Source organism: Neomonachus schauinslandi, chromosome 4 (assembly GCF_002201575.2).
Source record: "Neomonachus schauinslandi chromosome 4, ASM220157v2, whole genome shotgun sequence".
NCBI lineage: Eukaryota > Metazoa > Chordata > Mammalia > Carnivora > Phocidae > Neomonachus > Neomonachus schauinslandi.
In genome coordinates, this window is record NC_058406.1 from 75,873,579 (window position 1) to 75,887,294 (window position 13,716).

Sequence of the window (13,716 nt, forward strand, 5' to 3'; positions counted from 1 at the left end):
TTTTTTTAAGATTTTATTTATTTATTTGAGACAGAGAGAATGAGAGAGAGAGCACATGAGAGGGGGGAGGGGCAGAGGGAGAAGCAGACTCCCTGCAGAGCAGGGAGCCCGATGCGGGACTCGATCCCAGGACTCCAGGATCATGACCTGAGCCGAAGGCAGTCGCTTAACCAACTGAGCCACCCAGGCGCCCTGACCCAAACATTCTTGAGCAGAGTGGTCTTTAGCTTCCAAGTGTTTGAATTTCTGCCAAATTTTTTCTTGTGATTGAGTTCCAGTTTTAGAGCATTGTGGTCTGTGAATATGCAGGGAATAATCTCAATCTTTTGGTATCGGTTGAGACCTGATTTGTGACCCAGTATATCGTCTATTCTGGAGAAAGTTCCACGTGCACTCGAGAAGAATGAGTATTCTGTTGTTTTAGGGTGGAATGTTCTGTAAATATCTATGAGGTCCATCTGGTCCAATGTATCATTCAAAGCTCTTGTTTCCTTGTTGATTTTCTGCTTAGATGATCTGTCCGTTGCTGAGAGTAGAGTATTGAGGTCTCCTACAATTAACGTATTGTTATCAATATGACTCTTTATTTTAGTTAACAGTTGGCTTATGTAGATGGCTGCTCCCATGTTGGGGGCATAGATATTTACAATTGTTAGATCTTCTTGTTGGATAGACCATTTACAATTGTTAGATCTTCTTGTTGGATAGACCCTCTAAGAATGATATAGTGTCCTTCTGTGTCTCTTATTACAGACTTTACTTTAAAATCTAATTTGTCTGACATAAGAATTGCTACCCCAGCTTTCTTTTGAGGTCCGCTGGCATGGAAGATGGATCTCCATCCCTTCACTTTCAGTCTGGATGTTTCTTTAGGTTCAAAATGAGTCTCTTGTAGACTGCATATGGATGGGTCCTGTCTTTTTATCCAATCTGCAACCCTGTGCCGTTTTATGGGAGCGTTTAGGCCATTCACGTTGAGAATGGTTATTGAAAGATATGAATTAATTGTCATCATGTTGCCTGTGAAGATGTTTTTATAGATTGTCCTGTAAATTTCTGTTGTAAATCACTCTTGGGGTCTTTCTCCTTTTATAGAACCCCACTTAATATTCCTTGCAGGGCCGGCTTAGTGGTCATATATTCTTTCAGCTTCTGCCGGTCGTGGAAGCTCTGCACCTGTCCATCCATTCTAAATGAAAGCCTTGCCGGGTAAAGTATTCTTGGCTGCATGTTCTTCTCATTTAGTACCCTGAATACGTCTTGCCAGGCCTTTCTGGCTTGCCAGGTCTCTGTGGATAGGTCTGACATTATTCTGATGTTCCTCCCTCTGTACGTAAGGAATCTCTTCCCCCTAACTGCCCTTAAGATGGTTTCCTTGGTTCTAAGATTTGCAAGTTTTACTATTACATGCCGGGGTGTTGGCCTGTTTTCCTTGATCTTGGGAGGGGTCCTCTCTTCCTCTAGGACTCGAATGTTTGTTTCATTCCCCAGATTAGGGAAGTTCTCAGCTACAGTTTGCTCAAATACATCTAGTCCTCTCTCTCTCTCCACTCCCTGCAGGATTCCCATTATTCTGACATTGGAACGCTTCATGGTGTCACTTATTTCTCTGATTCTATTTTCATGGATTCGGAGTTGTTTTTCCCTGGCCTCCTCTTTTCCCTTTTTATCTATTATATTGTCTTCCAGGTCACTTATTCTCTCTTCTGCCTGAGTTACCCTAGCTGTTAGATTATCTAGATTGGATTGGATCTCATTGATAGCATTTTTAAGTTCTGCCAATTCACCTTTTTATTTCTGCCCTTAGAGACTCTATGTTGCCATTAATTGATTTCTCCATTCTAGCCATTGTCTTCACAATTGCTAGCCTGAATTCCATCTCCAACATCTTGGTTATATCTGCATCCATTTGTAAATCTGCAGCATAAGTCATAATCTCTGAGTCTTTTCTATTTTGGGGGCTCCTCCTCCTAGTCATTCTGTTGACGGGTGTTTGAAGGAATGTATAGAGTCCAAATTATTATTTTTTTTTAAGATTTTATTTATTTATTTGAGAGAGAGAGGATGAGAGACAGAGAGCATGAGAGGGAGGAGGGTCAGAGGGAGAAGCAGACTCCCTGCCGAGCAGGGAGCCCGATGTGGGACTCGATCCCGGGACTCCAGGATCATGACCTGAGCCGAAGGCAGTTGCTTAACCAACTGAGCCACCCAGGCGCCCCTAGAGTCCAAATTATTGACCAGAACCCAAGCAAGATGCACCTGTTTTCTTGGGACCTTAGGGTTGCTGGCCTCTTGTTTTTCCAGCCTGTCTCCTGCCGGAGGGGCCTGCCGCACTGTTACTCAGGCAACCCTGTTTGGGCGGAGTTGCCCTGCCCCCCTGTGGCGGGGAATGGGCTCAGCAGGAATCAGTTTTGGGGGCTTTTGTTCTCTGGCGGCTTTCCCTGGAGGCTTTCCGCATCTCTTCCACGAGTCAGAGCAGAAGAGACCGTTTCCAACCCTCTTCCTCAGAGCAGAGAGATCGCAGTCTGTTCTTCAGTGAGCTCTCCAGGCCACACTGTCTCCATTTCTGTCCGCTGCTATAAACTGCAGCGTCCTGGGTAGTGCACCCCTCCGCAGGGCTCCCAGTCCTGCCTCCAGGTCGGGCCTGTCTCTGCCCTTTGTGCTTCTAAAACCGCCAGCCGCTCCCAGTTTGCGCACACGTGCGACCCCGCTACTCCAGGTTTCCGCCCCAGGGGCTGCAGTTCACAGGCGCAACCCCGCCACTCCGGGTTTCCGTCGGGGGCTGCAGTTCACAGGCGCAACCCCGCCACTCCGGGTTTCCGTCGGGGGCTGCAGTTCACAGGCGTGACCCCACCGCTCCGGGTTTCCGCCCCGGGGGCTGCCCTAGAGTCCTTTCCCTGCCGCTACCGGTCTGCGAGTCTGTGCCCTGTATGCAGCATGCGAGGCTGTCACCCACCGGCGGTGCAGGATCCCCACGGCCAGGCACCCTCCCGCTGCCGTTTATCCTCCGATATCTGCCTGCAGAATCACGGCTCCCCGCTTCGTACCTTAAAACCAACCGCCTGCAATATTCTGTTTGTAGAGAGAGATCCAGATCTTCTTACATCTCAGGCTGGTTTCGTGGGTGCTCCGAGTGGTCTGGTAGATATCCAGCTCAATTCCGGGACCAGTTGAAATAGGGTCCCCTACTCCTCCGCCATCTTTCCCCCCTCCTCCTGAAACGAAAACTTTTGCCATCTTGGAGTTTATATTCTAGTCAAAAAAGAGAGGCAAATAAACCTGATGGGTTCTGAGTGGGCCTCATTGAGAAGTTAAGATTTGAACAAAGAAGAACATTCCAGGCAGAGGGATCAGCTAGAGCAAAGGTCTGTAACAGGATCCTTTCCTCTTCTGTGACTTTGGGCCATTTCCTTCATGACCTGGATCTTCCCTCTAACCTCTTCACCTTGTCAAGGATTTTATTCCTTTGGTTATCCCCTTTGTTTCGTATATCATTAATCTCTCCTTTGTAGACTTAGTCTCATTACTCCATAAACATGCTCTAATATCTTGTCTTTAAAGTTCATCTTTTACTAGTCTCTTTGCAGCTACTGTCCCATTTTTTTGTTTTTCTCTTATACTGAACTCACTTCAGTATAGGTTTTAGCCTCACTACATCACCAAGAAGATTCTCACCACACCACCTAAAAAGTTCTTGTCAGTCAGGGTCTCTTACAGTCTTGATGTGGCAAATTTAAGTAATATTTTTCTATTCTCATTTTACTTGACCTCTGTCAGTATTTGCATTAGAAGGCTACTATCTGTTTCTTTTCTTTTCATTGATTAAAGAATGCACATTTTATTATTCATAAGTCCAAAAATAGAATATCTGTTACCTTATTACAGTTTTGATTTTTTTTTTCTCACCGAATCAAATTTTATTCCATCAAGGCAGACACTGGTAAGTAGATAGGTATTTATCGTAACGGTTGTAGAAAAGTTTACTATGTTCACCCTTTTTAATTTAAATTCAATTAATAACATATAGTGTACTATTAGTTTCAGAGGTAGAGTTCAATGATTCATCAGTCTTATATAATACCCAGTGCTCATCACATCACATGCCTTACCCAGTGTCCATCACCCAGTTACCCCACCCACCCCCACCCCTCCAGCAACCTCAATTTGTTTCCTATGATTAAGAGTCTCTTATGGTTTGTCTCCCTCTCTGATTTTGTCTTGTTTTATTTTTTCCTTTCTTCCCCTTTGATCCTGTTTTGTTTGTTAAATTCCACATAGGAGTGAGATCATACGATAATTGTCTTTCTCTGACTTATTTCACTTAGTATAATACCCTCTAGTTCCATCCACATCATTGCAAATGGCAAGATTTCATTTTTTTTGATGGCTGAGTAATATTCCATGGTATACATATACCACACCTTCTGAATCCATTCATCTGTCGATGGACATCTGGGCTCTTTCCATAGTTTGGCTATTGTGGACGTTGCTGCTATCAACATTGGGGTGCAGGTGCGCCTTCGGATTACCACATTTGTATCTTTGGGGTAAATACCCAGTAGTGCAATTGCTGGGCCATAGGGTAGCTCTATTTTCAACTTTTTGAGGAACCTCCATACTGTTTTCCAGAGTGGCTGCACCAGCTTGCATTCCCACCCACAGTGTAAGAGGGTTCCCCTTTCTCCACATCCTCACCAACATCTGTCATTTCCTGACTTGTTAATTTTAGCCATTCTGACTGGTGTGAGGTGGTAGCTCATTGTGGTTTTGATTTGTATTTCCCTGAAGCGAGTGATGTTGAGCACTTTTTCATGTGTCTGTTGGTCATTTGGATGTCTTCTTTGCAGAAATGTCTGTTCATGTCTTCTGCCCATTTCTTGATTGGATCATTTGTTCTTTGGATATTAAATTTAAGTTCTTCATAAATTTTGGATACTAGCCCTTTATCTGATATGCCATTTGCACATATCTTCTCCCATTCCATAGGTTTCCTTTTAGTTTGTTGACTTTTTCCCTTGCTGTGCAGAAGCTTTTTATCTTCATGACGTCCCAGTAGTTCATTTTTGCTTTTGTTTCCCTTGCCTTTTGCGATGTGTCTAGTAAGAAGTTGCTGCAGCTGAGGTCAAAGAGGTTGCAGCCTGTATTCTCCTCAAGGATTTTGATGGATTCCTGTCTCATATTTCGGTTTTTCATCCATTTCAAGTCTATTTTTGTGTGTGATGTAAGAAGGTGGTCCAGTTTCATTTTTCTGCATGTGGCTGTCCAATTTTCCCAACACCATTTGTTGAAGAGGCTATCTTTTTTCCATTGGATATTCTTTCCTGCTTTGTCAAAGATTAGTTGACCATAGAGTTGAGGGGCCATTTCTGGGTTTTCTATTTTGTTCCATTGATCTATTTGTTTTTGTGCCAATACCATACTGTCTTGATGATTATAGCTTTGTAATAGAGCTTGAAGTCTGGAATTGTGATACCATCAGTTTTAGTTTTATTTTTCAACATTCCTTTGGCTATTTGGGATCTTTTCTGGTTCCATACACATTTTAGGATTATTTGTTCCAGCTCTGTAAAAAAAATTGATGGTATTTTGATAGGGATTGCACTGAATGTGTCGATTGCTCTAGGTAGCATAGACACTTTAACAGTATTTGTTCTTTCAGTCCATGAGCATGGCAGGTTTTTCCATTTCTTTGTGTCTTCCTCAGTTTTTTTCGTGAATCTTTTATAGTTTTCTGAGTACAGATCCTTTACCTCTTTGGTTAGATTTATTCCTTAGGTATCTCATGGTTTTTGGTGCAATTGTAAATGGGATCAACTCCTTAATTTCTCTTTGTTCTGTCTCATTGTTAGTGTATAGAGATGCAACTGATCTCTGTGCATTGATTTTATATCCTGCCACTTTGCTGAATGCCTGTATGAATTCTAGCAATTTGGGGGTGGGGTCTTTTGGGTTTTCCACATAGAGAATCATGTCATCTGCAAAGAATGAGAGTTTGACTGCTTCTTTGCCAATTGGGATGCCTTTTATTTCTCTTTGTTGGCTGATTGCTGAGGCTAGGACTTCAAGTAGTATGTTGAACATCAGTGGTAATAGTGGACATCCCTGCCATATTCCTGACCTTGGGGGAAAGCTGTCAGTTTTTCCCCATTGAGAATGATATTTGCTGTGGGCTTTTTATATATGGCTTTTATGATAATGAGGTATGTTCCCTCTATCCCTACTATGGGAGTTTTAATCAAGAAAGTATGCTGTACTTTGTCAAATGCTTTTCCTGCATCTATTGAGAGGATCGTGTGGTTCTTGTCCTTTCTTTTATTGATGTATTGTATCCACATTGATTTTGCAGATGTTAAACCACCCTTCCAGCCCAGGAATAAATCCCATTTGGTCGTGGTGAATAATCCTTTTAATGTACTCTTTCTTGAAATGCCTTTATTCTTGGTGCACACTCTAATTTTGTGAGTTTACTTTCCATTGTGTAGTACTCTTATTTATCCTTTTCTATTAAACCTCTAAAATAGTGGAGTTTTCTTTTCAGGACTTGATATTAGATATTCTTTTTCTAAATTCCATCTGTGTGCTATTAATCCCCAAATTATGTCTCTAATATAGCCACTGGACATTTCCACTTAGATGTCTTATACACATCTTATCATTTAACTGGCTCACAGTTAAATGCTGATATTCCTCAGATTATTCTGTGTAACAGAAAATGCTACTAATACACAGTTATTCAAGCCAGAATAGTAGAAGTTGTCCTTGATTCCTTCCTTCCTCTGATTCTTTCTCACATTCTGTTCCATAGTAAGTCATTTGTATTCAACCCTCAATTTGTTTTTGCAATTATCCTAGGTCAGGCTACCATCTTCTTATTCCCTGTGATCCTGATTATTCTGTGTGGTCTATTGTCTATACAATAGCAAAGGCAGTATTTTAAAAATAAACTAGAATACATCATTAGCCTACTTAAAGCCTCTCTTTAGCTTCCCATGTTAAAATGAAGTCTGAATTCCTACTGTGGCTCTTTGTGATCTGGTATTTGCCCAATTCTCCATTCTCCTCTTGAGCTACTTTCTTCTCATTCCCTGGTTTTCCCTACTGATTGTCTCGAAATACATTTTTACTGCCACCCCATTCTCTGACTGGCTACTTCTTATCTTTATGGTAACATTTTAATTGGTACCTCTTCAGAGAGGCCTACTTGGCTTATCTTCTTTATAGTAGGTCTCTGCCTTAATTTAGTCAGCACCCTATTTATTTCCATTCTAGCAGTCAACATCACTTGTAATCAATTTGATTGGTTTTTTTTTCTATTTCTTACACTAGACAGTGTGCTCACCAAGGACAGAAACTGTGTCTATCTTGTTCATTATTGTGCTCTAGCACCTAGAAAGGTGGCTTGATACATAATGGCATGCAATAGATGTTCATGGGGTTCTCTTACATTCCAAGTTATGTATTAGGCACAAGAGATATTGTAGAGATTGAAACAAAAAGTTCCCTTCCCCTCTCAGAGCTTTTTGTTCTAGTTCAGGAAATTAGTAAAATTAAGTAAATGTGAGTATTCCTCATTATACTTAGCCGTGTTTAGCTCCTGAGTTCAAAGAGCCACAGTTGGGGTATCAAAAGATACGAGGTTATCTCAATCTATTTGGTTCCTAAGTTTTAATTTGTGGATAATGAGAACTCAGAGATTGAGGAATACAAGCCCTTTTTTTTTTTAAGATTTTATTTATTTATTTGACACATAGAGTGAGAAAGAGAGCACAAGCAGGGGGAGTGGCAGGCAGAGGGAGAGGGAGAAGCAGGCTCCCGCTGAGCCTGATGTGGGGCTCAATCCCAGGACCCTGGGACCATGACCTGAGCCAAAGGCAGATGCTTAACCGATTGTGCCATCCAGGCGCCCCAACCCTGTCTTAAAATATATTCAAACCTTTTTGGTTCCTGAGTTTGTTAAGCAAGAATTCGGAGTCAGGGATACCTATATGCTGCATGTCAAATGTGATAATGGCAGGAAAAAAGAAAGAATAAGAGAACAAAGGAGTGGGGTTGAAAGACAGTTGTTTTACATAGGATGGCCTGAGAAGGTAACATTTCAGTAAAGGTATGAAGGGAATTTGGAGTGAGCCATGAGGATATCTCCTTCCAGGCAGAGAGAATAGTCTGCTTCTGCTTACCAAATTTGAGGATTTGTGGCAGGCCAGTAGGCTGAAGTGAAATAAGTGAAGGGGGCAATGATAGGAAGTAAGGTTGAAGGAGGGTGGTGGGAGGGTGGAGGGCACATAGGGAGGTCATGCAAGTCCTTACAAAGCATTGTAGGTTTGAAGTCTCCAATATTATATCTAAACTGCTCTGACAACTGTTAGCAAGTGTGTGGGGGAGGGTTTCAAAGGGGAATGGGAGTATATTGTGTTTATATTGCTAAAAAGCTGAACTAAATGAATTAAAATAGAATATTAAGAAAAATAGTTTATTTTACTCACATATTGACTCTGGTTCACACATTACTAGGCATTCAACATAATGTAGCAGTTCCTTCTGTTAAAGAAAAACAATCCCCCAAAGCACTGGAAAAAGTATTTAAGCCACAAGTGATTCCCTCTGTATTTCCTGAGACATCAATTTCTCCTTTAAACATGGCACAAGGTACTCCACTCAACTCTACCTCACAAACAGTGGCCCAAGTAAGTTCACTGTAGCTTTAAAATGTTTTAATGTAAGGAGTTGTTGTGATGACTAAACCTTTTTTTTAAGTTGATATGAAAAACAATTGGGCTTCAGCTTACCACAGTTAATCTTTTTTCTGTGTACATTTTGTAACAGAGACCTAGGATGTGAACCAAATTTTGAGACTTCTTGGTAGAATTTGAACTGGTTTACTGTATTTTTAGTGTTAATATCAGTTGCCCAACTATCCATTCTGTGTGTTATATAACTTCTTTTGGGTTGATAATTAAAATTGTATACCATAGCTGATTTCAGGTATTCAGAAACTTGTGATTGTATAACTATGACTTATTTTCCCATATATCTTTATTTATCTCAAAGGTTTACACAAGACAATTCTTTGGATATTAGGAAGAAAATACTTGAACTATTTATTTTACCTATAAAAGAGAAATTAACCTTTACTAATATTTAATATAAGGAAGACTTGGTGCTGCTAAGTTTGAAAAGTTGCTCTGAATGTCCCCTTAATTATAGTTTTTGTTGTTGTTGAATTGTTTCAGGTTACAAGGGGTGTGAAGAGGAAAGCAGATACCACAACTCCTACAACTTCAGTAGTTAAAGCAAGTGGTGAATCTTCCCCAACGCTTACAGAAAAAAAATCAGTGAAAATGCCACCTATAAAAGAAAATGTGCTGAAGACTGTTTTGCCAGATTCTCAGCAACAATGTAAAATTGTAAAGAATGTTAAAGTGACCGAACAGTTACGGCACTGTAGTGAGATTCTTAAAGAAATGCTTGCAAAGAAACACTTATCCTATGCGTGGCCCTTTTATAATCCTGTTGATGTTAATGCTTTGGGGCTCCATAACTACTATGATATTGTGAAAAATCCAATGGATCTTGGTACTATTAAGGTAAATGTTGTCCTAATAGGAGAAAGTTCTTTTCTTGATTATAAAAGTAATCTTGTCATTGTAAAAATTGTTTTAATTCAGAAAAAGATAATGAAGAAGTTTAAAATCATTAGTAAGTCATATCACCTGGAATGAATCATGGGAAAATTTTTAAACATCTTTCTTTTTCTTCTATTCAAACACACCCATTGTTCTTTGCCACAATGTTTGAGTGACAGTATGTAATATAACTCTGTACCCTGAATTTTCACTTACTATGTTGTAAACATTTTTCTCATTATATATTCAAGATTATATTCTTAATGCATAATTCTGATGCAATTTTTTTGGGGGGGATAAGGCATTTATATAGTTTCCAAACCTCTCTACACTTTTTTTGGGGGGGGTCTTCTGCTGGCGTGGTCAGGTCTTTTAAATTATTATTTTTAAAATTTTTTTTCCAAGTAAACCCTACCCCCAGTGTGGGACTCGAATTCATGACCCCTAAGATCAAGATTCAAATGCTCTACCAATTGAACCAGCCAGGCAGCCTTAATTTTTAATCGAAGTATAGTTGACATACAATGTTTATATGAATAAGGTGTACAACACAATGATTGGCAGTTCTATATTTTATGCAGTACTCACCATGAAAGTGTAGTTACCATCTGTCACCATACAATGTTATTACAATTTTATTGATTATATATTCCCTGTTCTATAATTTTCATCCCCATGGCTTATTTATTTTGTAAGTAGAAGTTTGTACCTCTTAAGCCCCTTTACCTATTTCTTTCATCTCCCTCTCCCTCCCTTGCAACCATCAGTTTGTTCTCAGTACTTATTAGACAGTTTCTGTGTGTATGTGTGTTTGTTTTGTTTTTTAGATTCCATATACAAGGGAGATGATATGGTATTTGTCTTCTTCTGTCTTATTTCACTTAGCATAATACCCTCTAGGTCAAACCATGTTGTTGCAGGTGACAAGATCTCATCCTTTTTTATGGCTGAGTAATATTTCACTTTTGTGTGTGTGTGTGTGTGTGTGTGTGTGTGTGAGTGTGTGTGTGAGTGACATCTTTATCCATTCATCTATTGATGGACTCTGAGGTTGCTTCCATACCTTGGCTATTTTAAGTAATACTGCAATAGACTTACATATATTTTTTTTGAATTAGTGTTTTTGTTTTCTTATATGAATTATTTATGTATCTGGGATATTAACCCTGTATCAGATATATAATTTGTGCATCTTTTGTCCCATTCAGTTGGTTGCCTTTTTGTTTTCTGATATTCTTCACTGTGCAAAAGCTTTTTTGTCTGATGTACTTTATTTTTGCTTTTGTTTCCCTGGCCTGAGGGGGAAATGTTGCTAAGGCCCATGTTCAGGAGATTACTACCTGTGTTTTCTTCTAGTTTTATGGTTTTTATGTTTCATTTAGGTCTTTAATCCATTTTGAATTTATTTTTATGTATAGTTTAAGAAGGTGGCTCAGTTTTCCTTCTTCTGCACATTAACTGTCTAGTTTTTGCAGCACCATTTGAAGAGACTGTCTAGTCCCCATTGTATTCTTGCCTCCTTTGTCATAGGTTAACTGACCATATAAGTGTTGATTTATTTCTGGGCTCTCTGTCCTGTTCTGCTGATGTATCAGTCTGTTTTTATTGCCAGTACCACACTGTTTTGATTACTGTAGATTTGTAATGTATATCTTGAAATCTGGGATTGCAGTACCTCTAGTTATGTTCTTAAGATTGCTTTGGTAATTCAGGGTCTTTGTGGTTCCTTAACAATTTTAGGATTATTTGTCCTAGGTCTATGAGAACTACTATTGGTATTTTCATAGGGATTGCATTAAATCTGTAGATTGCTTTGGGTGGCATGGACATTTTAACTGTTCTTCCAGTTCATGAGCATGGTTTATCTTTCCATTTATGTCTTCACTTTTTTTCATCAGTGTCATAATTTTCAGAGTACAGGTCTTTTACTCTCTTGGTTAGATTCATTCCTAGGTTTATTTTTGTTTTTGCTGCTGCTGCTTGTCTGATTGCTGCAGCTAGAATTTTTAGTACTATGTTGAATAAAAGTGGTAAGCATGGACATCCTTGTTCTTGGTCTTAGAAGAAAAGCTTTCAGTTTTTCACCATTGAGTATGATGTTAGCTGGGTTTTTCATATATGGCATTTATTATACTGAGGTATATTCCCTTCAAAATACACTGTTGAGAGTTTTATCATGAACAGATTTGAATTCTGTCAGATTTTTTTCTGCATTTATTGAGATGACTGTATGGCTTTTATCCTTCATTTTGTTCATGTGTTGATCCCATTGATTGATTTGCAGATATTGAATCATCCTTCTATTCCTGGGATAAATCCCACTTGATTATGGTGAATGAATTCTGCTTATATTTTGTTGAGGATTTTTACATCTATGTTCATCAGGGATATTGACCTGTAATTTTTTTAAATTTTTGTAGTGTCTTTGTTGTTTTGGTATCAGGGTGATGCTGGCCTCATAGAAGGAATTTGTAAGTTTTTCTTCCTTTTCCATTTTTTTTTTGAATAGTTTCAGGAAGTTAGGTATTAACTCTTTAAATGTTTGGTAGGATTCACTTGTGAAGCCATGTGGTCCTCAACTTCTGTTTCTTGGGAGTTTTTGATTACTTATTCAATTCCATTACTAGTAATTGGTCTGTTCAGATTTTCTATTTCATCATGACTTAGTCTTGGAAGATTGTGTGTTTCTGGGAATTTATCCATTTCTTCTAGGTTATCTTAATTTGTTGTCCTATTATTTTTTTGTAATACTCTCTTATCCTTTGTATTTCTGTGGTTCGGTTGTTACTTCTCTTTCGTTTCTGATTTTGAGTCCTCTCTTTTTTTGATGTGTCTGGTTCAAGGTTTATCAGTTTTGTTTTATTTTTTCAAAGGATTGGCTCTCGGTTTCATTGGTCTTTTCTATTGTTTTTTTTTTTTTAGACTCTATTTCAGCTCTGATCTTTATTATTTCCTTCCTTTTACCAATTCTGTTCAATTTTAAATGTCTTTTCATTTTGAGGAAAATTTTAATAAAAATCTTTATTTAAATCAAGGTTGGTTTAAGGAATTTATCTTTTCATTGCTTTCCTAGAATCATACTTGTCTAAGATTATCTGGAAATGCACTGTTTTCCTGCTTTTGTGATTTTGTTCCTGTTCTTTTTTTTTTTTTTTTTTTTAGTCTTGGAATATCCTCCTTCTACTTGTCAAAATTCATTGGGTATTTTCAAAGTCAAAAAATACAAAACAAATATAGCAGAATTTTAACAATTATCAAATTTGGAGGGTGGATATCTGGTTTGGTATTACGTGTGTTCTTCTGTATGTTGCAACTATTTCATAATATAAATAATTAATATAAATGCTCAATTGATTATTAAACTATGTTGTTTGTGAATCCTATAATTTTTCCTTAATTTAGGGAAAAATGGACAACCAAGAATATAAAGATGCATATGAATTTGCTGCAGATGTTAGATTAATGTTCATGAATTGCTACAAATACAATCCTCCAGATCATGAAGTAGTGACAATGGCAAGAATGCTCCAGGTAACTTGATAGGTGTGCTCTGAAAGTGAGTTTTCTCTGAACATAATTTGGAAATTTTATTTTATTTTTTTAAAAGATTTTATTTATTTGAGAGAATGAAAATGAGAGAGATCACAGAGGGAGAGGGAGAAGCAGACCCACCACAAAGCAGAGAGCCCGATGCAGGGCTTAATCCCAGGACCTTGAGATCCCGACCTGAGCTGAAGGCAGATGCTTAACTGACTGAGCCACCCAGGCACCCCTAGTTTGGAAATTTTAGAACCATAACTCAAAAGATAAAGAATGCCCACTTCCCAAATATAAAGCACAATTTATTAAGTAAATTGACTCTTAAAATGTAGGGGTTGTTTTTGAGGTAGAGCACACATTAGTAGCAAATCTTTTAAGGAGGCTGCCTTACACATAGAGGATATTGGGGAAATATTAGTGAAGAGGGGATAGTAGATATCTGAGATATGATTGACTAGAGCCCATATGCCCCTGAAGGTTAAGTTCTAGGACTTTTGAGTGGAATGTAGTAGAGAGGTGGAGTGGAATGTAATGGAGTGGGAGGTAGTGGAAT

General features: G+C 38.7%; 1 protein-coding gene across 1 annotated transcript in view; it reads left to right on the plus strand.

Annotated features, from left to right (window-relative positions):
* BRDT (bromodomain testis associated) overlaps positions 1-13,716 on the plus strand; it is a 67,771-nt gene that overhangs the window by 10,785 nt on the left and 43,270 nt on the right. Inside the window, exons 4-6 of the mRNA XM_044914066.1 lie at positions 8,512-8,684; positions 9,231-9,584; positions 13,026-13,154. Coding sequence (XP_044770001.1) covers positions 8,512-8,684; positions 9,231-9,584; positions 13,026-13,154 — 656 coding nt within the window. The remainder of the gene's footprint in view (positions 1-8,511; positions 8,685-9,230; positions 9,585-13,025; positions 13,155-13,716) is intronic.